We start from the raw sequence: 26,042 nt of genomic DNA on the forward strand, positions 1-26,042 counted from the left end.
CTTCCCCCAATCTCTTTCTCTCTCCCAACACACAAAAACACACACCCACACACTCTATATCTCTATCGCCCGTTACTGAACGCATAGGCAATGCGACAATCAATCGATGGCATGCAGCAAAACTACGACGCAACCGCCGCCCAATCCTATGCTCTGGATCCACATTCAGTGGTAACCACTTCATCGACTGTCTCGTTGCTTATGAAGCCAACGGCAGTAGGTCTAACCTATGCTGAAGTGTTATCAGGACATGCGAGTCCGGTAAGCGGTAATGAAACGGCGACGAACCCCAGACACGAAAAGCAAGAAAAACCCGACACGACCACGACCCTGACAACGACAACGACAAGGCAACAACAACAACAGCAACAACAAGATAAACAACAACAACCACAACCACCACAAACGAACTCAAACCAGCAGCAAACGCAAATTACAACTACGATAACAACAACATCTACATTGACAACCAGCGTACGCACGCACGAGGATGAGCAAACGCAAGAGGAGCCACTGACCACCGTGCTTTATCAGCGGAATCAACGTGTTTCACCACCCAGCAGCACCAATGCCACCTCAGACTATGAGGATGCATCATTGACGCCGGCTGTCGGTGCCACCCAATTGAAAATTGAAACAACCAGCAGCACCACAACAGTGGATCAACCAGTTGCTAGCATTGTCAGCAATCCTAACAGTCAGTTTATTGAAATGGAGCGTAATCAGCAGCATTTGAATACGGGTAAGAAATTGCAGCCACCGCGTCCCGAACGCCGTGGACGTTCGCCCAGACGCAGACGCGAACCACAAACCACAATACAGGTGGGTACAACGACACAACTGGAACAGCAAGCCCAACCACAACAACAGCAACAATATCAACATCAACACCAACACCAACACCAACATCTTTATCTGCCACACGAGGATCGCGCGCGTTCACGTAGCCCCATGTGGGTGCCGGGTTCTACATCTTATGCGGAGGTTCTGCGTGGCATGGAATTGGAGCGTTTGCAGGCCGAAGAGCTGGCGCGGCAAGCGTCTCAGCCGCATACGGAAATAACCATACAGGATGTGGTAGATGCTAGTGCTGCAGCGGCCAATATTTATGTGCCACAATCCGAACCGGAGCAGCATCAACCGCAGCTCGAGCAGTTCATTGGTGAGCCGAACACGGAGCTGAGCTATGCTCAACTTGATCAGAAGCAGCCGCAGCTTCCCAACTATGAGGTGCCCATGAGTGCGGAGGAGATCACCGCCACCTACTTGCAGCCAGATCCGCAGCTATATCAGACAATGTATGAGAATGTGGCCGATAGCGGACAATGGGGCTATGTTGCGGAGCCAAGCGGCGAGCCACAGCCCCAAAATTATTATGATCAGATCATGCAGATGCAGTATCCCATACAATATCAGCCTGTGGCGGTGCCACCGACAACAACACAGTACCAGCTGCTGGCTTATCAGCCAGTTGCACAAGCGGAGACTTACCCCACGGTATACACAACGGAATCCTCACAGATCTATTATGCCCAACAGCCGCAAGAGTACACGCAGGAATATGCCCAAGAGCAGCAGCAGCAACAGCGGCAAACGGAAATAAATCAATACGTGCCTGTCTATCAACCGGAAATTGTAGATCAGGCTTATCTGCTGGAGCCATACCGCACGGATGTAACTCCGACAACCACATCAACAACAGGCAATAGCGTACTCGATCGTGTGGTAACTACTCTCGCATCGATGGTGCAACAAAGTGCGGAGCCTTTGACCACGTGCACCCAACAAATACAGGCAACTATTGTAACGCCACATAATACTCAGGAACAGGTGCCACCACCACAGGTGGTGTTCATTGAGGAACATGTACAAATGCTGCGACCAGTGGAACCGCAAGAGTTTGAAATGAATGAGCCACGTCCCGACATTACCTTTGGTCAGTTTGATGTCGATGCGATTGAAACGATACCTGTTGAGGTATCTCAACCACAGCCTCAAATACAACAGCAACAACAGCCACATCAGACCGTAACCACAACAAGATATGTGGAGGAAACGATTATCTCGCAACCGATTCAGCCAACTGTGATAGCACAAACGAGTAAGGATATTGTCGCAGCTCCAGATAGTTTCGTCGTCCGTCCCCAAGTGCAACAGCCCAATCAAAATGTGTATCAGCAACAACAAGATAACAGTACTGGCAGCACCTATGCCGAAGTGCTCTTTGGCCAACAGCATAGATCACATCCAGTTTTCCAGCCATCCAGTCAACAGCAACAGATACCAGTACGTGTAGCGACACCCATGTCGCAAATTCGCAATGCTGAACATGCACCAACAACCGCCACCACAAAGCATACAACAAGCACTACGGTGATTAAAAATCAGCATGGTAGGTGGACGGAAAAGTCCGATGAAAACTCTGAGGGAAAGATGCCGAAGCCAAAACGACAGCGTCATGAACCACAACCTGAGCCATTGCCCATTAAGGTAAGCAGTAGGAAAGATCACAAAACAGGTAGAAAACACAAATCTCCAGAAACAAATGGTGGAGCGCACAGTCATGTGGAGAGTGTGCCTGTATCAAAGGTAATTTTCGTCGAGGAGATGCACAAGCCGGAACCCAAAGCTAGAAAATCTAAAAAGAGCAAGCATCCATCTGAACATTCTTCGGAGACAACGATTTCAAACAAACAGATTGTTGAGCCGGTGAGGGTATCTTCTCCAATTAAGGAGGAAAGGCAAACTGCAAATGTTGTGGAAACGACAACAACCACAAAGAAAACAGCCAACCCGGTGGTTGAATCCGTCAAGCAAAAGGAGAATCCCATCGCAGTTGAACCCAATGACCAAGCGTCTAATAAGAAGGATAAAAAGAAGTCGTCGACTGTAATCGAGACGACAACTATTACGACAAAATCGGTGGAGCCAATTGTGAAGGCCACTAAAGAGGCCACTATTGAGCAGCCAATTGTTGATATAGCTCCCATTGTTACTGCTCCATCAAGGAAGGACAAAAAGAAACCTAAAGCTCCTGTAGAAACTCCTAGTGTTTGGAAGAAAACAGTTGATTTTATTGGATCAGTGATCAATCCAGCCGAACATGTAGTAGAACCTACTGATGATTCCTCGCCAACTTTATCGGTTCCATCTAAAACTGATGGAAGGAAGACAACAATTATTGTAGAAACTACGACTACTGAAACTTCCAAAAACGCAGTTGAGCCTATCAAAGAAGTTATTAAACAACCAGACATTGATATTGAAGTGGCGCCCACTGCTGATCCAACTCCCGCTGTGTCTACTCCAACTAAAAAGGGTAAAAAGAAGATAACTAATGTTGAAAGCACGAGCACTACGATATCCGATAAAACAGTTGAGCCTGTTAAGGACGTCGTGAAACCGACAGAAGCATCATCGATCGTTGAACCCACTTCGGATCAAACTCCAATTGCACCCACTCCAGCTGAAAAATATGAAAAGGCAACAACTATTGTTGAAACTGAGAACACAACTTTTGAGACCTCCGAGAAAACAGTGGAGCCTATCGAAGTAGTTATTAAACCAACAGAAGCTGTACGTGCTGTGGAACCTACTCTTGATCCAACTCCTGCTGTTTTCGCTCCAGCTAAAAATGATAAAAAGCAATCTAAAAATATTGTGGAAACTACGATTGTCGCAAAGAACACAGTGGAACCTCTTGTTGAAGTCACTAAGCAGACGGAGGCTTTACCCATTGAAGAACCAGTTGTCGAAACTATTACTAAGATAGAGCCTGTTATCGAAATCGTGAAAGAAAGCGTTGTTGAAGAGATTGTAAAACCAGCATCTGAAACTGCTTCTAAAATCAAATCTCCAACAGAAAAAGATGGAAAGCGTTCAAAGGTTACGGAGAAGCAAACAATTACGGCGAAACCCGAAGTGAAGGCAGAAGAATCAAATGAATTCGATATTGTTCAACATGTTACCTTTACTGAACCTCTTGTTGCGGAGCCTGAGGAGACTGTTTATAGATCTGCTCAAGCATTCGAGCCAACTACAGTATCAAGGATCGAAACGAATGAATCAATACTAGAAAGCGAACCTGTAGTAACAACCTCTACCAACACGATTTCCACAGAAAGCGGCACCACTACAATTACTACCAGGACCATAACAAAGCATATTACCAAGCGCATAGTGAAGCGCATTGTCGATGGTAGAGAGGAAATTGTCGAGGAAGATGTAATCGATGATTTGCCCGAAGAAAATATATCCGTAGAGCAGTTCGACCTACCTTTAATTGAAACAACAAGTACAGTGCCCGGCAGCATAATCGTTCCTGGAATATCTTCAGCTCAGGATACAACTGTTGTTCAGGGCGGTTCCATTACGAAAACTACAATAACCAAGACGAAGCGTATCCTCAAGCGCATTACCGCCGATGGAGAGGAAGTTGTCGAAGAAGTATATGAGGATGAGCCCGAAGTGGAACGAGACATAACATTGCTTCCGACTACAGTGCTCACTTCTAGGAACTTTACCGAACTGAATCAACCGGTTGGATCTCAAGAAGCTATCCTCGATGCTGCACATCACGCTGTTGAGGAAATTGTAAGCCAAGCCGAGAAAGTAATTATTCCCGAGCCACAAAAGCCCCCGCGTAAGGACAAAAAGGAACCGGTTGTCGCGGTTGAACCCGAGGAGAAACCACAAAAGCCCATCCGAAAGGATAAGAAGAAGAAACAAAAGAAATCCGAAAGCGAGGAAATCATAGAAAAACCTGCAAGTCCCATTGTGCAAAACGTAGCCGAAATTATCGAGCCACAAGCACCACTAGAAACCACAGAGCCCCTGAATACAACAAGTGCAATTACAACCGATGAGAAACAAACTCAGTCATCCGATGGATCTGTTATCAGCGATGATGGCAGTCTTATCAAAACCACCGTCATACGTACAACTAAAATCGTGAAAAAGATTAACCAACAAGATAGTCAGGAAATGTCCACGTCAACGTATTCGGATGTACCTTCGCTGGATTCCTATGAACTTGCCGAAGAAATTGCAGAACAGCCCAAAGTAGAGAAGTCTGAAATGAATAGTCGTGAGGTTAGCGATGAAGGTGTAGTTAAGACAACTAAAACCACGACCATACGCACGACCAAGAATGCTAAGGCTGAAGCTGAAAAAGAACCTGTCACCGAACCCGTTAGTGATGTGGAGATTTTACCCGAAACAAAATCAACTGTAGAGGCTGTACAAGCTGATGACGATTCGGTACTAAAAACAACAATTGTGCGTACAACGAAAATAATCAAGAAAATTACGCAAGACTCGGACACTATCAGTGATAACAGTATTACATCAGAGCCAGCTTTGGAAACAGTTGAAACCATTATTCAGGATGCACCAATAGTAGCCGAATCGGTTACTACCGAATCAAATAGTGAGGGCATTACGAAAACTATAACCACGCGCACTACGAAGGCCGTAAATAAGACGACAGTTGAGAGTGCAAATGAGCCTGCAGCTCCCGAACCCGAACAATCTGCTGAGCTTCTACTCATAACGCCGAAGCCTACGGAAGCGGTGAATAGTAGCAGTATAAAGTTAACAACGCTTGATTTCATAGCCTCTGAAAAGCAAACTGCAGAGCCTGCACCCGAGAAAAAGTCGCGTAAATCAAAGAAGCACAATAAGCAGAAGGAAGCTCCAGTAGCGGCTGTGCCCAACCTAACTGAAGAGATTCAAGACCTTGCTCCAGTCCAAGATGAACCTCAACAAGATGTTAAAATAACTGAGGCAGTATCTGAGGTAGTATCTGAACTTCTCGATGACAATGTTGGAAATGATGTGGTTAAAACAACAATCACGAGAACGACCAAGATTGTTAAAAAGGTGGCCCAAAATGTTGATAAGCAGAGCATTGCTGAAATTCAAGACAATCAGAAGCCTGTTGAGCACACTCTGGTTGCTGCTGAACCAACTAATGAGGAAGCTGGTGGTGTAACTAAAACAACAACCGTGCGTACGACGAAAATTGTGAAGAAGATGATCGATGATGGCGAAACAACAACAGAGAGCAGCACGACAAGTGAGCCAATCACTGTGCGCGAGTCCTCTCCAACAATATCAGAAATACCCAGTGAAACTTCAACTACATCTAGTCAGGTTGATGGGGCTATAATCAAGACAACGACAATTCGTACTATGCGCATAACAAAGCGCATTACAAATGACGGACGCATAGTTCTGACCGAAAGTGACACACCTAGCGATGTTATTGTGACATCTAGTATTGAAATGCCCGATCAAAGATCAACAAGCCCCATTGTATCTTCACGTACAAGGACGGAGACAGCTTCACCAGTTGTCACGACAAGCACCGAAACTAAAGTTGCTAATGTTGGTGTCAATATTGAGTTGGGCATTAAGGACACCGCAGGCAAATCTGGTGTTAAGGTTCTAGATATTAAGACAACTGAACTACCGACTGTGAACACAGAAAATACTGCGTCGAACGGGGTAACTGAAACAGACCGCATTGCCACTACAACTACAACAACTACCAAAAATACAATCCTTACAACGACACAACGACGTAGCTTCGAAACGGAAGATGGCACAAATGTTCTTTTCGTTGGAGAAGGCATTGACGGAGCCTATCCACCAGGCACTGTTCAGAAAATTTCTTTAATTACTCATGAAGAGAAGCTAAAGACTCCTATTGTGAAAATGCACCTAGATTTTCCGGAGGTTAGTCTTCGCGTAACTGAGACTGTGACTGAAAACGTAGAGTCCTTGCATAGAACAGCCGAAACTAGTGCCACTTCCATTGTTGACTTTGCTGACTCCAAGCCAGAAATAGTTGAAGCGGTTGAGGTTAGCATTCCAGATTCTTTGAAACAGGAACAGGAAGAACAAGTTGCTATGGCAGATACGATAGAGCAGGTTGACAAGCCGAAGGCAGTAGAAAACAGCAGTGAACCCCCATCTGACTTAAGTCCAGAAGAGCAAAAACTGTTCGAAGACATTCAAAAGAAACTGTCAAAGAAAGATAAGAAAAAGCGACCCGCGATTCCCGAAGAGTTCATTAAGCAAGAAACAATTCAGGTTCTCGCTGAAGAAAGTAAAGGTAATGACACAATTACAATTACTAATGTAGATAAACAATCTTTAATCCAAACACCTACATCCAACGATAATCCAGCGCAATTAGTGCAGAATATTTGTCAAGATCTATCATTGATTTCGAAAGCAAGTACCATTGGGCACGCCAAGGCTGAAATACTTTACCATGAGAAAATGCAAGAAACGCCTGAAATTCCTCCTCAAAATACTCAAGTAGAAACGCAAATTGATATTCCATGTGAAGCTCAGTTATCCCCTGTCCCTACTAATATTGCTAATCAAATCGCTCCTGCCAAGCCAAGCGCATTAACTGCTGAAGCATTTGTGGTTAACACGGTAAGCACTTCAAATATCACTAATATACAAACTCTTACTCCAGCTGATAAGATTTATGAAATTCCCAAATACAATTTATCTCAATTTAATATTGCTGAGAGTCAATATCACATAATTAATTCTAAACCCGTGAATGTAGAAACTCCCTTATCTGCGTCATCCAATCAAGATCAACCGACTGTTGAGACTTTGCCGGTTGTTACTAAGGTTGATTCTGTTATTAGGGAAACTGAGGTGGGTACCTCTTCCGAAAATCTAAAACAATTACCCACTGAAAAAGTATATGAAATTCCCAAATATAATTTATCTCAATTTAACATTGCTGAGAGTCAATATCACATAATCAATTCGAAGCCTGCGAACGTAGAAACTCCCTTACCTGTACCTACGCCATCCAATGAAGAGAAACAGACTGTTGAGACTCAACCGGTTGTGAGTACGGATGAATCTGTGGGGGCTATCTCTCCCGAAAATCTGAAACCAATTTCAACTGAAAAAGTATATGAAATCCCCAAGTATGATATTCGTTTATATAATAATGCTGAGGGTTATTATCACATGTACAAAACGAAATCCGAAGAGACATCATTGCTTACACCAAGTGATAAGCCACTCTCAAATATTGAAGAACACATACCGATTAAAACTACGCGCACTGAAGAGATTTTACCAATTCAAAGTCCGCCAACAACAGCCATTACCACATCTTTGGATAATTCTAATGAGTCTGCACCTCAAAAAGAAAATATTGATGATATTTCTTCTGTCTACAACTTTGAAGTTCCAAAATATAACACCATAGGCCAAAGCTACGCCGAAAATCTATACAGACAAAACCTAAACAAACATGAAGAACTCCCAGAACAGACTGTTCCTGACACGTTTGAAGCAACAATAGTAGAATCAAGCGAAATTCCAATAGGACCGTCAACTGATAACAACGATGTTAACACAACTACCGTTCCCGAACGCGCTACTACAGGGACAGTCGTTGAGCCCGAAAAGGTTCTTGAATCTTCGGTGTCAGACGACACTAAGACAACTGTTACAGTCACAACAACAACTACTCTGAAGGAAACTGTCAGTGAATCTGTACTACCAGTAGAGCCGCAGGTTGTGGAACCGGAACAGAAACCCGAGGAGCCCAAGAGACCAGCATATGCTGGTCTGCCAGTAGATGAGTCAAGCACTGCTTGGATGGACGTCATGGACGAACCAATGACATTCTCTGACGAGGAAGAAGAACCAACCAAGGAAGCCCCAGTTGAGACGGCACCTGCTCCTGAACCCATTACAATAACAACAACAGAAACATTTATTGAACCGGAAACAGTTCTTGAATCTACGGTGTCAGACGACATCAAGACAACTGTTACAGTCACAACAACAACTACTGTGAAGGAAACTGTCAACGAATCTGTACTACCAGTAGAGCCAAAGGCTGTGGAGCCGGAACAGAAACTCGAGGAGCCCAAGAAACCAGCATATGCTGGGCTGCCCGTTGATGAGTCAAGCAATGCTTGGATGGACGTCATGGACGAGCCAATGGCATTCTCTGACGAGGAAGAAGAACCGACCAAGGAAGCCCCAGTTGAAAAGGCACCTGAACCTGTTACATCATCGACTACAGAGATAGTCGTTGAGCCCGAAAAGGTTCTTGAATCTTCGGCGTCAGAAGACAGCAAGACAACTGTTACAGTCACAACAACAACTACTATCAAGGAAACTGTCAACGAATCTGTACTACCAGAAGAGCCAAAGGCTATGGAACCGGAGAAGAAACCCGAAGAGCCAAAGAAACCAGCATATGCTGGTCTGCCCGTCGATGAGTCAAGCACTGCCTGGATGGACGTCATGGACGAGCCAATGACTTTCTCAGACGAGGAAGATGATTCAACCAATGAATCCCCAGTTGAGACGGCACCTGCTCCTGAACCCATTACAATAACAACAACAGAAACATTTATTGAACCGGAAACAGTTCTTGAGTCTACATTGTCAGAAGACAGCAAGACAACTGTTACAGTCACAACAACAACTACGGTGAAGGAAACTGTCAACGAATCTGTACTACCAGTAGAGCCAAAGGCTGTGGAGCCGGAACAGAAACCCGAGGAGCCCAAGAAACCAGCATATGCTGGGCTGCCCGTTGATGAGTCAAGCACTGCTTGGATGGACGTCATGGACGAGCCAATGACATTCTCTGACGAGGAAGAAGAACCGACCAAGGAAGCCCCAGTTGAAAAGGCACCTGAACCTGTTACATCATCGACTACAGAGATAGTCGTTGAGCCCGAAAAGGTTCTTGAATCTTCGGCGTCAGAAGACAGCAAGACAACTGTTACAGTCACAACAACAACTACTATCAAGGAAACTGTCAACGAATCTGTACTACCAGAAGAGCCAAAGGCTATGGAACCAGAGAAGAAACCCGAAGAGCCAAAGAAACCAGCATATGCTGGTCTGCCCGTCGATGAGTCAAGCACTGCCTGGATGGACGTCATGGACGAGCCAATGACTTTCTCAGACGAGGAAGATGATTCAACCAATGAATCCCCAGTTGAGACGGCACCTGCTCCTGAACCCTTTACAATAACAACAACAGAAACATTTATTGAACCGGAAACAGTTCTTGAGTCTACATTGTCAGAAGACAGCAAGACAACTGTTACAGTCACAACAACAACTACTGTGAAGGAAACTGTCAACGAATCTGTACTACCAGTAGAGCCAAAGGCTGTGGAATCGGAACAGAAACTTGAGGAGCCCAAGAAACCAGCATATGCTGGCCTGCCCGTTGATGAGTCAAGCACTGCCTGGATGGACGTCATGGACGAGCCAATGACATTCTCTGACGAGGAAGAAGAACCGACCAAGGAAGCCCCAGCTGAAAAGGCACCTGAACCTGTTACATCATCGACTACAGAGATAGTCGTTGAGCCCGAAAAGGTTCTTGAATCTTCGGCGTCAGAAGACAGCAAGACAACTGTTACAGTCACAACAACAACTACTGTGAAGGAAACTGTCAACGAATCTGTACTACCAGTAGAGCCAAAGGCTGTGGAATCGGAACAGAAACTTGAGGAGCCCAAGAAACCAGCATATGCTGGCCTGCCCGTTGATGAGTCAAGCACTGCCTGGATGGACGTCATGGACGAGCCAATGACATTCTCTGACGAAGAAGAAGTCCCAGTAGAAAACGCGCCCGTTCCTGAACCCGTTACAACATCAACTACAGAACTATTTGTTGAGCCCGAAAAGGTTCTAGAAATTTCGGTCCCGGAAAATACAAAGACAACTGTTACAGTCACAACAACAACTACTGTAAAGGAAACAGTTAGTGAAGCACAAGATAAACACAGTGAACCTGAAAGGAGTCCTGTCTATTCCAGCTTGACACTTGAGGGGCCAATTGATACATGGTCCAGTGTCTTGGAGGAATCCGCCCCAAGCTCAGGGAGTATTGTTTTCACATCAACCTTATCTGCCGATGCTCCGGAGTTTACGCCTTCTTATCTTAGGCATGCATATGCCGATCAAACACACACATTCCTTGCCAATGAGAGAGTTTATAACGAATTCATTCCGCGAAGTAGAGCAGAGCAATCGATCCCAGTTACAAAGAAGCCGAAGAAAGTTAAACCAGCTAAGCGTCCAAAGAAACTGGCTGAAGAGGCTCAAGAAGACCCAATTATTCCTCCAGTTCCGCCAACATTTGTCTTAGATTCAGATCAGACAGTTGAGCCAAGTGTATGGGAAAATAATCGAGACGGAAAGTCCTACGCAGATGTTCTGTTTAGCTCAGGCGATAGTAGCGAGACACAAGCTTCTGAAAAGCCTGTAATTGTGAAAGCACCAAAGCAAGACGTAGTTGAGTCCTTGCCAAAGAGTGATAAGCCAAAGGAGCATAAGAAGAAGCAAAATCAAGAAAAACAGAAGCCTGCGGAATATATCCAAGAAAGTTTGAGCACCGGCTCGTCAAAGCCTGCCACCACAAGCTCCAAGGAACCATCATCTGACGAGCAGGACGTTGTAAAAACATCTGAAATGAGCTGGTCTGCTTTAGTTCAAAGACCTGGTGAATGGGTCGATAACACACTAGTCCAAAAGAAAGCATTGCATCCAGATACTATACCAGATGACAAGAAACCCAAAAAGGAAGAGAAACCAGAACGTAAAGCTACCAAAACAAAGAAATCTAAAAAATCAAAGAAACCGATTCAAGATCAAACTTCGACCACTTCTGAGGATGAAAAGAATGAACCTGAATTAGCAGCGACTTTAACAAAGACAATAATAAAAGCGGAGACAATGACAAAACCAGAGGAAAATCTGGAACCCCAATCTCAGGAGCCCGAAACCAGCGGCTTTTCATGGGCTTCACTTGTAAAAAGACCAGGGGAGTGGGTTGATACAACTGTGACCCATATTAAGACTGCATTGACAACAACTTCAACGGAAAAAGTAGAGCCAGATCGTCATGAACAAGAAAAACCACGCAAGGGTCGGCAACAAAAGAAGGTAGAACGAATCGAGCCTAAAAAGCAACAAGCGCCAGAGAAAGAGGAAATCATATCTAAGTCAACTCTTAACAAAGAAGTTCCAATCGAAAGTGAACCAGAAAAGCAAAAAATTGTTGAAAAGCCGGCGGCAAGTACTACTGATACGTTTTCTTGGGCAGCTTTGCTTAAAAAGCCAGGTGATTTCGTAGATGACATTGCCTCCCGCAAAAAGCCAACTGCCATTGCGAAAGAGGAAGCAAAACCAGAACCTAAGTCACGGAAAGATCGTAAGGCTCCCAAGAAAGTATTCGGGACCGAAACAGATGAAAAGAAAACGACCGAGCCTAAGTCTAAAAAGGTGGAAAGTAATCTTGTCTCCTCAACATCTGATGACAGTGATGTCATTGAGACGTCATCATCTCCAACTCATGAAAGCGAGGTGACAACTTGGGCCAAGATCGCCAGTCAAATAGATAAAATGACTGATTTGCCACCCAAGGAAAAGCAGGAGGTTAAACAAAAGCTAGCAAAGCCTGTAAGACACCATGTGAAAGTAGATCGTACTGAAAAGAAAAAGGCATCAGCAAAGGAAACCACTCGTCGTCAAGATCAACACACTGGGTCTTGGGCTTCAGTTGTAAGCCAGAAAACTATTGATTTTATAGAAACGGAGAAGGTGATTCCAAAGGCAGTTTCTGTTAAAAAGGCAGAAATATCTGTAAAGCCTGAGTTGGTTTCTGAATTCCCATCAGCCGGCATCCTTGACAACCTCGAAGACAAAACACATAAATCGTGGGCTGATATGATTGACGACGGTGCTGATGATTTTGTTGTCGAACACAAATCTTGGAAAGAATTAATTGAAGAAGAAGTGGAAATTCCTCTCCTTGCTGAAAATGGAGATGAAGCGAACATTAATAAAATAATCGACACCATCCAAGAAATAAAATCTGATATCTCTCTAACCGAGGAGCCCACCCAAAAGCCTTCGGCTGTTTCTAAAAACCCTAGAGAAGCTGCAGCACTAAAAACACCAAGCGACATCGACATTCAGCGTTCTGAACCTGAAAAGGTTCTCGTCTCGTCTATTCCTGAGGACACATCAACAGCTGTAACAGTCACAACAACAACAACTACTGTGAAGGAGACTGTCTGCGAATCTATAGCACCAGTAGAGCCGCAGGTTGTGGAACCCGAGAAGTTCGACGAGCCCAAGAAACCAGCATATGCTGGCCTGCCCGTTGATAAGTCAAGCACTGTCTGGATTGACGTCATGGACGAGCCAATGACATTCTCTGACGAGGCAGAAAGACCAAACAAGGAAGTCCCAGTTGAAAAGGCACCTGAACCTGTTACAACATCGATTACAGAGACAGTTGTTAAGCCCGAAAAGGTTGAATCTGCGGTGTCAGAAGACACCAAGACAACTGTTACAGTCACAACAACAACTACTGTGAAAGAAACTGTAAGCGAATCTGTAGTACCAGTAGAGGCAAAATCTATAGAACCAGAGAAGAAACGCGAGGAGCCCAAGAAACCAGCATATGCTGGGCTGCCAGTAGATGAGTCAAGCACTGCCTGGATGGACGTCATGGACGAGCCAATGACATTCTCTGACGAGGAAGAAGAACCAACCAAGGAAGCCCCAGTTGAAAAGGCACCTATTCCTGAACCTGTTCCAACATCAACTACAGAGACAGTCGTTGAGCCTGAAAAGGTTGAATCTGCGGTGTCAGAAGATACCAAGACAACTGTTACAGTCACAACAACAACTACTGTCAAGGAAACTGTCACTGAATCTGTACCACCGGTGGAGCCAAAGGCTGTGGAACCCGAGAAGAAACCCGAGGAGCCAAAGAAACCAGCATATGCTGGGCTGCCAGTAGATGAGTCAAGCACTGCCTGGATGGACGTCATGGACGAGCCAATGACATTCTCTGACGAGGAAGAAGAACCAACCAAGGAAGCCCCAGTTGAAAAGGCACCTATTCCTGAACCTGTTACAACATCAACTACAGAGACAGTCGTTGAGCCTGAAAAGGTTGAATCTGCGGTGTCAGAAGACACCAAGACAACTGTTACAGTCACAACAACAACTACTGTCAAGGAAACTGTCACTGAATCTGTACCACCGGTGGAGCCAAAGGCTGTGGAACCCGAGAAGAAACCCGAGGAGCCAAAGAAACCAGCATATGCTGGGCTGCCAGTAGATGAGTCAAGCACTGCCTGGATGGACGTCATGGACGAGCCAATGACATTCTCTGACGAGGAAGAAGAACCAACCAAGGAAGCCCCAGTTGAAAAGGCACCTATTCCTGAACCTGTTCCAACATCAACTACAGAGACAGTCGTTGAGCCTGAAAAGGTTGAATCTGCGTTGTCAGAAGACACCAAGACAACTGTTACAGTCACAACAACAACTACTGTCAAGGAAACTGTCACTGAATCTGTACCACCGGTGGAGCCAAAGGCTGTGGAACCCGAGAAGAAACCCGAGGAGCCAAAGAAACCAGCATATGCTGGGCTGCCAGTAGATGAGTCAAGCACTGCCTGGATGGACGTCATGGACGAGCCAATGACTTTCTCTGATGAGGAAGAAGAACCAAACAAGGAAGCCCCAGTTGAGAAGGCCCCTGTTCCTGAGCCCATTGCAGTAACACCTACAGAAACATTCACTGAGCCCGAAAAGGTTCTTGAGTCTTCGGTGTCAAACGATACCAAGGCAACTGTCGCAGTCACAACAACTACTGTGAAGGAAACTGTCAGCGAATCTGTTCTACCACTTGAGCCTAAGGCTGTGGAACCCGAGAGGAAACCTGAGGAGCCCAAGAAACCAGCATATGCTGGCCTACCAGTAGATGAGTCAAGCACTGCGTGGATGGACGTCATGGACGAGCCAATGACATTCTCTGACGAGGAAGAAGAACCAACCAAGGAAGCCCCAGTTGAAAAGGCACCTATTCCTGAACTTGTTACAACATCAACTACAGAGACAGTCGTTGAGCCTGAAAAGGTTGAATCTGCGGTGTCAGAAGACACCAAGACAACTGTTACAGTCACAACAACAACTACTGTCAAGGAAACTGTCACTGAATCTGTACCACCGGTGGAGCCAAAGGCTGTGGAACCCGAGAAGAAACCCGAGGAGCCCAAGAAACCAGCATATGCTGGCCTGCCAGTAGATGAGTCAAGCACTGCTTGGATGGACGTCATGGACGAGCCAATGACTTTCTCTGACGAAGAAGAAGAACCAAGCAAGGAAGCCCCTGAACATTTTACAATATCAACTACAGAAACATTGATTGAGCCCGAAAAGGTTCTTGAATCTTCGGTGTCACACGACAGCAAGACAACTGTTACAGTCACAACAACAACTACTGTCAAAGAAACCGTCAGCGAATCTGTTCTACCAGTTGAGCCAAAGGCTGTTGAACCGGAGAAGAAACCCGAGGAGCTCAAGAAACCAGCATGCGCTGGACTGCCCGTAGAATCAGAGCCCGGTGCATCACAAGTTGAACCTGAAAAGTTTGTAGAATCGCCTGTTACAGAGAGGGTCGGTGAAATCCAGCGTCAAGAAATTTTGGGGGCCATTGGGGGGCCATCAGCCATCAGCGTTTGGGATCAAAATTCATCATATGCAAATGTACTCAAGCACACAATTAATTTCATAGATGGTGAAAAGAAAAACGTTGAAAAAATCACGGATAATAGTACCCCAACCACAGCACCTGTTCCAATTTCTGAAGTGGTTGAACAAGTTGCTAAAAAACCTAAAGCAAAGAAAGACAAAAATAAGAACAAGGCAGTTGTTGAAAACGTAACGAAACCCGAAAGTGAGGTGATTGTAAATGTTTCTCATTCAACCATAAAGCTAAAAACAGAAGAGCAAAAGGAGGAAACGAAGCCGCAAAAATGGTCAGAAATTATTGACGATGAGGTTAACATAATTCCTGATCATCCACAACCGGGAAGTCTTGCCTCTTGGTCCTCTATAGTTCGCCAAGGAGTCGAAGAGCCTTTCACCAAAATTACCAAAAAGGGCCCCGAACCTGTTAAGGCTATAGAGTTATCATCAACTGAAGGCTTAGCAGAATTGCCTCCAGCTGACAATGCAGAGGATGTTATTTCTCAAGAACACGTGTCGCCCACAGTAAACGATAAAAATAAAAAACAAAAGGCAAAGAAGACGAAGAAATCATCAGCAAAAACTGTTGTATTGGACCCTGTCACTCATGTAGATACTTCAGAGGCTCAAGCGACTCCTGAGGAAGATATTTCATCACAGACTCAATTGTGGTCATCAATTGTAACACAAACTGTAACTGAATGTGAAACTGTCTCCTCAACCTCAACTTTCAACCCTGAACAGAATACGCTCTCCGATCTTAATGACAAGCCCAGAAAACACAGTTCCAAAAAGGAAAAGAAACCTTCCAAGCCCGAAAATATTCCAAAATCGCCAGTTGAAAAAGTTCATAATCTGCCAGAGGTAGAAAAATTGGAGCACACTGATAATGTTGAAGTTTCACCACCCCAACTGCAGTCATGGTCCTCAATTGTTTCTCAGACTGTGGAAGTTTCTCCCGAAATAATCGAAAGTCCTACAGACTTAGTAACGGATGTTGTTCCCTCCACTGATCATATACAGGAGTTTATTCACAAAGAACAGAGTTTCTCAACCATTGTTAATGACAAAACCAAGAAACAAAAATCAAAGAAGGACAAGAAACGTCCGCAGATCGAACCTAAACCAGAACCAGCTGTGGAAAGGACTGATGTTGTTGAGGCAAAACAAGAAGTAATCAAGCCAAAGTCAGCCGATAGCCTAGAAGACAATCAATCGTCAGCTCCATCGTGGTCAACAAATATTTCGCCATTAATACCAGAATCTGATATTAGTGAAATAATAAACGTTGGTACAGCTCCATCCGCGCAAGAAATCAAGGACTTCATTCATATGGAGCAAAACTTCTCCACCTCTGTGAATGGCAATCGTAACAAACAAAAGCCCAAGGAGGAGGAGTCGCTTGCAAAGGAACATGTTGCTAAACCAGCTCCTGCCAAAGAACTGGAAAAACAGAGTCAACCAGAACCAGTCGAAACTATAGTACAGATTCCATCACGAACTCAGTCTTGGTCTTCAATTGTGTCCCAGACAACAGTTACAGAAACACATCATACAGGAACGAAGCCCGAACAGGTTCCTTCAGCTCCTGAAGTGAAAGACGTCGTCCAGAAAGTGGAGGATATTCCAGCTCCTGTTAAGGAGAAATCTAAGAAACAAAAGTCAAAGAAGGAGAAGAAGTTGCCGCAGGTCAAAGATCATCATGCATCAAATGAAGAAATATCAGTTGTTGTTGAGGAAACTAAAGATGTAGTCGAACCAAAATCAGCAGAGTGTGTTGAAGCTCCAACTCAGTCTTGGTCATCAATAGTTTCGCAAACGATCGAGGTTCCTGTAACAATTACTGAAACTGTGCGAACTGAAATAATTGCTGAACCAGCTCCTTCCACACATGACAAAATACAGGATTTCATTCACAAGGAACAGAACTTCTCAACTGTTGTGAACGACAAACCTAAAAAGCAAAAGTCGAAAAAGGAAAAGAAATCCCGTCAGACAGAAAAGGAGGTTGAACCAATTGTTGTAGAAACTGGCTTTGTCCCAGAATTGGAGAAACAGAAGGAGCCGGAAACAACTGAAGTTATTGTAGATACGCCATCCCAATCTCAGTCGTGGTCATCAATTGTTTCACAAACAATAACAACTACAACTCATCATACCGATATTAAACCTGAAACAATTTCCTCCATTCATGATGTGCAAGACTCGATTCCCAAAGAACAAAACATCTTTACTTCTGATAATGTCAAACCAAAGAAGCAAAAGTCAAAGGAGGAAAAGAAATTGCTGCGAGACGAAAATCAACCAGAACCAATTGTAGAGAAAGTAATAGTTGTTGAAGAGCCACAAAAAGTCGATGAGCCGAAATCCGCAGAAAATATTGCAGATACGGTTGAAGCTCCTCCAGCAATTACTGAAACTGATATAAGTGAAATAAACACGCATTTGGTTCCTTCAACGTTTGACATACAAGACTTCATTCGTACAGAGCAGAGCTTCTCCACCCCTGTGAATGACATTCCCAAGAAACAAAAGTCCAAAATGGAGAGGGCGCATAAGACGGAACATGTCGCTGATTCTGTTATTGTGGAATCAACTCTTGTCAAGGAACTGGAAAAGCAGAGTCAACCAGAACCAGTCGAAACCATAGCAGAGATTCCATCACAAACTCAGTCATGGTCTTCAATTGTATCCCAGACAACGGTTACAGAAACGCATCATACAGGATCGAAGCCCGAACATATTCCTTCAGCTCCTGAAGTGAAAGACGACGTCCTGAAAGTGGAGGATATTCCAGCTCCTGTTAAGGAGAAATCTAAGAAACAAAAGTCAAAGAAGGAGAAGAAGTTGCCGCAGGTCGAAGATCAGCATCCATCAATTGAAGTAAAATCAGTTTTTGTTGAGGAAACTAAAGATGTAGTCGAACCAAAATCAACAGAGCGTGTTGTAGATAACGAAGCTCAAGCTATATCTTGGTCATCAATAGTTACACAAACGGCCGAGGTGCCTATAACAATTACTGAAACTGTGCGAACTGAATTAATTGCTGCACCAGTTCCTTCCACTCATGATAACATACAGGATTTCATTCACAAAGAACAGAACTTCTCAACTGTTGTGAACGACAAACCTAAGAAACAAAAGTCGAAAAAGGAAAAGAAATCATCCCAGACAGAAAAGGAAGTTCAACCAATTGTTGTAGAAACTGTCCTTGTCCCAGAGTTGGAAAAACAGAAAGAACCGGAAGCAATCGAAGTTATAGAAGATACGCCATCTCAGTCGTGGTCATCAATTGTTTCACAAACAACAACAACTACAACTCATCCTTCTGAAAATAATCCAGCAGTTTCCTCTGCTCCTGACGTCCAAGATTCGATTCACAAGGACGAGAATATCCCAGCTCCAGTCAATGATAAGCCTAAGAAGCAAAAGTCAAAGAAGGAAAAGGAGTTCCCCCAAGTTGATCACCACCAAGAATATATTGTAGAAAAGACGGCGGTTGTTGCTGAGCCTAAAGAAATAATTTACACAAAATCGGTAGATAGTGTTGTGGACACAGATTCTTTAACTCAATCGTGGTCATCAATTGTTTCCAACGCGGCTGAGGAACCTCACACATTTACTGAAACAGCTCAAAGTGAAATAATATCTGAACCAGTTCCCTCTAGCCATGACACTATTAAGGATTTCATTCAAAAGGAACAGAAATTCTCAACCGTTGTAAACGACGAGCCTCAAAAACAAAAGTCTAAAAAGGAAAAGAAGCCGCCACAGCCCCAACATGAGGCTGTAGCAGCTGTTGTGGAAACTACGCTTGTCAAAGAACTGGAGAAACAGAAGGAACCGGAAATAATAGAAAGTACGGTAGATACGCCATCTCAACCTCAGTCCTGGTCATCTATTGTTTCACAAACAATTACAACTACAACTCATCAGACTGAAGTTTTGCCGGAAACAGTTGACTCCACTCCCGAAGTACAAGACTCCATTCATACAGAGGAGAACATTTCAGTCCCCAAGAACGATAAGCCCAAAAAGCAAAAGTCGAAAAAGGAAAAGAAGCCTTCCAAGGCTGTGTCCGTTTCAGAGATGGTTCCCCACATGCCTACAAAAACCGAAGCCCCTCAAATTGAAGAAAAAACGGAATCTTCTGTAGTATTAGAAAATGCTCCAAATACCTTGTCATGGTCGTCGATCGTTTCACAAGCGGTTGATATTCTCCCAACATCACAGGAGCTTATTTCTCACGAACAACAGAAATTACCAGCAGTGTTGGAAAGATCACAAAAGGTGGTAAGACCAAAACCAGAACACCTTTCCAAAGCGGTTGTCGATGAACTGACTAGTGTAATAAAAGAGCCTGCTATCGTTACTGATGAAACACCATCTCAAACTCAGTCGTGGTCATCAATGGTATCGGAATCAATCGATGTACCTTCGTCCCATATCATACAGGAATTTATCCACAACGAGCAAAAGTTGACACCAAATTCAGATCACAATACGAAGAAGCAAAAGCACAAAAAGGAAAAGAAGTCTATCAAAGTGGAGATTGATCCCAAACCAATTATGGAAGAAACTACTGTTGTTCATGAAGTAAGGCCCAAAGTAGAGCCAGAATCTGCATTGGTTCAGCATCACGATACGGTTGAAATCACAACATCTCCTGATTTTAATATTCAATTGCCAAAAACAAAGCCCTCTGTATGGTCCCTATCTGAGACCTATGCTGAAGTCCTAAAAAAAACTGGATACGAAAACAACACAAACATTCGCTACCAGGATTCTGAACCTAAACGTCAAAGTAGCATTGAGAAGACTGAAAATGAACATCAAAATATAGCCGTCGAACGGCCACAAAGTTCGTCCATTGTCTGCGTTGATGAGTTCCCCGATCCTGTTATTCCTGCGTCTGTTGGTAGATTCGAAGATGAACCAGTTGAATATTCTGACAAGCCATCAACATTGTCATGGAAGGAAATCATGGATGAAGAAGTGGATACGGATATACCGGCATGGTCTGCTGTTGTTCCAAAAGAAACTAATACCAATACAGAACCAATCGTTGAAAGGCATTCTCGCACAATCAGTCGACCGATTATACAAGTGACCGAAGTAAGTAAAACCGAAGAACAGGTCAAACCACAAGATGAGCAAGGTTTCCTGGAGATAACTTCAAAGAAACGAATTCGTTCTCGATCACGTTCACAACAGTCGCAAAGTTCCAATGTGGGAGAAAAGCCACAAAAGAAAAAATCTAAAAAACCAAAAGAAAACAAGCTATCGAAGCCTTCACAAATTTATGCTGATCCTGTTAGTGTAATAGAACCGTCCAAAAATATAGTTATTCCAACTTCTCCAATGGAGGAAGAGCATAGCCAAACTACTCCTGCTTCAATACCGATCACATCGGGTATGTCATGGGCTGCAATCGCTGCACATAATGTTCCAGAGCCAGCACAGCAAATTCGTCTCCTTCAAATTGAATCTACAGATAAAATTGTGGACAGCGTGGAGAAGCATCCAAGGAAAGATATCACAGTCAGTATACCACTAACATTAGAGACGGAACCAAAAACTAAGAAACCAAAACAGAAGCCGAAGAAGAAACCTGCAAGTGGTATTGTTGATTTTATAAATGCTGAAAAGGAAAGTACGCAAAAGTCGAAGGTACCAGAGCAGAGCAGACAAGACCGATCTCCTCAGGAGCCTCTGAAACCCGAACCAGTGATAGAAACTGTGGAATCCAGTAAAAAGGTAGACAACGTTTTAAAACCTGTTGCACCAGTTGATTTAGCGCAGCCCATTGCTGAGCAAGCACCTTTGGCTCCAATTACTAAAGAATCCACTACAACAGTGACCTTAATTGAGGAAAAGGCAACCTTATTACCACCGGATGTCGTGTCTGTTGAGCAAAACGAGCAAATTCCTGTTATTTCAGTTGATATAGTCCAGCCAAACTCCGAAAAAACGCTTTTGGCTCCATTCGAAATTAGTGAGGAATCCAAAAACACAGTTACTTTAGTTGAGAAAACAATTGAACTTATTTCGGAACAACGTAAAACTCCTTCCGAAGATTTGGAAACAGCTGTTGCTCCAATTGATACTGTTGAAATAATGGAGCAGACACCTTTAGCTCCATTCAAATCTGTTGAAGAGATCACTACCACAGAAGCAATATTTGAAGACAAACCTTTGCCAACAGCAATCGAAACTGTGTTGAAACATGTAGACACTGTGGAGCCGGCAGAAACTCCAGTAGTTTCCGTCGATAAAGTTGAACAAACTGTTGAACATGCACCCTTGGCTCCATTCAATCCTACAGAAGAACCAAATTCCAATGACGCATTTATATGCGAGACATCCTACTGGTCTGCCACATTAAAGCCTGGTCATAAAGCAGTAACAACTACTGATGAAGTCGTCGAACCCATTCCAGACGAAATTAAGGAGGATGCTCCAATTACAGTTGAAATACCCATAGATAATACCCTTGCGGAAGTCGCAGTACAATCGCCAACTGATCAGCCAACGACGTGGTCTGCTATTGTTCAAACTGAAACAAAGGTATTCCCGTCTCCAGCTATCAAGGAAGAGGCTGCTGATGTGCCTGCATGGTCCACTGTGGTTGTTAGCAAAACAACTGACTTCCAAGATCCTAAACAACAACAAGATCTTGAGAATCAGGAAACAACGACAACGACAATAACCAATAATACAACCTACGTTACAACAACAGTAACAACACACAAAGACGTGAATATCACTGAGGAACAACCAACTTCGTACGTATCAACCGTGGTGACAACTCATTCAAATGAACTGACAGTTGAGCCCGAATCTACGGAAACAAGCGTTACGGCAGTAGAGCCAGCTGCTCCCAGCAGTTTGGATATTCTAAGGAAAAACCTACACCTTGACTCAAATCTACAATATCCCAAATACAACATTGCGGAAACGCAGTATCAACTATTAAAGCAGAATAAACCCAAGGAAATTGATGCTGTGGAGATAACAGAGTTACCCAAGGAGGAAACATTTATAAATGATTATGTGATAATTGAACCCGAAGCAATGCCCGAAATTAACTCGGAAATTCTTGCTTACAATTTGTACCTTGATAGAGAAACGCTTTTGCGTCCCATTCCCAATGATACCATTAGTCAGTTGCATTTATTGAAAATAGTACAGCCCGTTGAACCCAAAGTAGAAAGCAGAGTTGAGGAGGTGCCGCCTGTGGAAAAGCCACAAACTAAGGCTGAGGAAATTGTTTCAGAGAAAACGCTGATTCAACCTACAGTTGATATAGCAACTGGAGTTGAGGAAATAGCAATAGTCAAACCCAAACCTGAAATAGAGAAAGTAATACTCGTTGATAGCTCGTTGGAATCGATTTCAACACCCTTAGCGCCCATATCCTTAGCCCGCAAACCAAGTGAGCTACTCTGGCACCTCAGTCAGGACAACTTCCCGAAGTATAAGCAAACGGCTGAAGACGCTTACGGACTATTTAAGACAATTACCAGCGACTCGACCAAGACGGATACGGATACAGAGAAAACTCAGGAAACTCAGGACGATAAGCATAAGACTGACATCATTACTGAAACTGTAGTGAAAACGACCACGATTACAGAATCAAGCAAATTGATAACTGATCACGTTGTAGATAAGACTGAACCAGAATCATCGTCAATTGTAAGCATTCCTAAAGTTGAAGTGCCGGCAGCAGCGCCTGTCAGCAGTCTCGATCAGTTGCGTCTAAATCTGTACCTGGATGACTGGCAAACGGGCAGCATCGATGCAGATTTATTCGAGAGCAGCATCGACAGACTGAAACGTGCTGATGTGCCGGACATTGATACAAAACTTGACAAAGACAAGAAACCCGACGATGATATCAAGAAACCAGACAAAAATGACGATAACAACGATGATGATGACGATGACGATGACGACGATGACGATGATGATGGAGATAAACTGACTGTGCCTGAAATTCGTAAGCCGCATGACGACGACGATAAACCTAACGACCGCGATCCTGGTAGTGGTAGCAGTGGCAATGCAACACCGACACCCGAACACGACGCAGCTCAATACGAACCCAATCAGAGCTGCTCCTCAGAGTATATGTCAACCGATTTGCCAGGCGGCGTAGGTCATTGGCGGGACCAAAGTACTTACTTGGCTTTAGAAGCTGAACCTCAGATTAAACTAGAATTGGCACCAACAACAGTAGAGTCTAAGGATGTTCTAACCGAAACTAAAACCATAGAGCTGGCACCCTCTGTGCCATCTAAACCAGACACGTCCCCAACTACTACTACACCCGAAACAAGTCCCACCCCACCCAATGCTACTACAAACGCAGCAAACGTTGCAAATGCACTAATCCAATTGGCGAGCGCCACAACTCACACGCTGAACGCGGCTGCCAATGCGGCGGCAACAGCAACAAAAACGACAACACTGGCAGCGACAAGCGCGATTCTGCCAGTTGCAGCAGCTGTAATTAATAAGCTTACGGCCCAGACAACAACGCCGACAACATCCGTGGAGACAACAGCAGCCGAGCCCGAGCAGCAGCCGGAACCGCAAGCGCTCACAGCAACTGCTGCTGTTGAGTCGCCTGCGGTTGCTGCCAGCACACCAGCAACAGTTGCCGAAATGACAACGACAACAACAACAACAACAGAAAGCAGCGAGCCAGCCGCTGGGTCTGCTCCGATAATTGACAACACAAATATCGTAAAGCGCACTGTAGTTACAACTACAACGGTAACGACAACAACAACCAGTGAAACGTCAGCAGCAACACCTGGCAGCAGCAACACAACGACTACGACAACAACAACAACTAGCAACGATTTGCAACAACAACGCCAGAAGGTGAAAATCACATTGAGCCTTCAGTTATTCATAATTTTAATATTTGCAGCTTTTTTGTGTGGTTTTGGTATTTGTTCATGGCTTTTATACGGCAATCGCTCAACTTGTTGTTGTTGTTGCGGCCCTGCCAGCAGCAGCACATGCTGCACATTGCTGCCACCAGCAACAGAAACGCACCCTGGTAATGGCCCGCAGTAAGGTCGACCATGGGTTGCCGCTCCTTGTTGGCCTTGGCGCATCGCGGGCGCCCCAACAAAAACATAACAAAAAATTAAAAAAAAAAAAAAAATACACACACATTTATAATATATTATACTAACGTAATTATCAATTGTTAATTCTTATATATCCTGCAATATCTTATGTTTTCTTATGATTTTCATTTTTTATTTTCTTAAGATTTTTTTGTTTATTATCTTTGTATTGTACGTGTTGTTCCGCTAATTGCATTCATCTATCTATATATATAAGATTAATCGTAATATTATGAGTTATATACACGCTCTTCTATCTACTTAGACTCTAGTTGTTTGATTGCGTTACCAAATGTTCCTTACTAATTGATCTTAACCTATTGTAAAATTGAGTAACTACTAATACTTAGTAGCATTATAAACGTACTAAAGTCAAACTTAACAAAATAAAATAAATATTAACCAACTTGCACGTTTTAATATATTGAAATCTATTTTAAATATAAGTATATATATTTGCACAGTTTTATTTTCGTATAGGCACACGCACACACTCAAACAGACACACTCACGCAGACGCACATATTCTTCGCACTTGCACATAGTGCTGCCTAAAAGTGCATGCACACCACAGTTTTCTAGCAGAAAATGCCCGTTTTTATGTACCACAAATCGTATACTTATGAGTTCATTGCCTTCCTGTCTGCCGCCCTGCAGCCCTCGCCAAATGTTAAGCAATTTTCCTGTTTGTTTTTGCTGCAGTTTCCCCCAGTGTGTGCTTAGTTTTTGCTATAAATAAATTACAGATCCATGCAATGCAGACAGTATTACTTGCTCAAAAATACCTCAGTGCACCAGTCACTCGGTCCTGGTCTTGCATTCCAATTTTTAGTATAGATCGTGAGTTCAATGCAAAATGTACTCAGTCAAATAGTTTGCTAAATCAAAACCAAATTCTTAAGCTTTCAATTAGTGCATTGAAGAACTGTTTAAAGGCCGGCCAAGAAAAAGTAATCATATATGTGAGTGCTAGTGCTGAATATTTGATATCTAGTCTAAATGAATTTGTCATAGGATTACGGACAAAATAACCATCAGTAAGAACATTTATATATGTTTTGTTTTACCCTGTACCCCAGTGAGTTCATAAATGGTTTCATTAAATACTGTAAGTACGTGGTAGCTTGAGATATTCCGCGGATCGTAAAAGTAAATATGTATATATTTGTTATTATCGGTCCGGTTTTAAGAACATGACTATTTTGGAACTGAGAACTTAAACAATTGATATGTCAAAATAATAAATGTTACCACGTGCCATTATAGGAGTGGGGTACAGGGTAATTGCCAGTCGAGCATGCTCGGCTGTAGCTTGATTTA

General features: G+C 43.7%; 1 protein-coding gene across 24 annotated transcripts in view; it reads left to right on the forward strand.

Moving 5' to 3' along the window:
* Positions 1-26,042, forward strand: part of Msp300 (Muscle-specific protein 300 kDa) — a 124,407-nt gene that overhangs the window by 77,914 nt on the left and 20,451 nt on the right. For 9 of the 24 annotated variants that reach the window (XM_032438527.2, XM_032438517.2, XM_032438519.2 and 6 more), the window contains one exon: positions 88-24,468. The exons of 13 other annotated variants lie outside the window; for them this stretch is intronic. In XM_032438527.2, the coding sequence (XP_032294418.1) occupies positions 88-24,468 (24,381 nt within the window). The remainder of the gene's footprint in view (positions 1-87; positions 24,469-26,042) is intronic. 2 more of the 24 variants (XM_032438524.2, XM_070209322.1) reach the window with 2 other exon arrangements.

The sequence above is a fragment of the Drosophila virilis genome, chromosome 4 (assembly GCF_030788295.1).
Source record: "Drosophila virilis strain 15010-1051.87 chromosome 4, Dvir_AGI_RSII-ME, whole genome shotgun sequence".
Taxonomy (NCBI): domain Eukaryota; kingdom Metazoa; phylum Arthropoda; class Insecta; order Diptera; family Drosophilidae; genus Drosophila; species Drosophila virilis.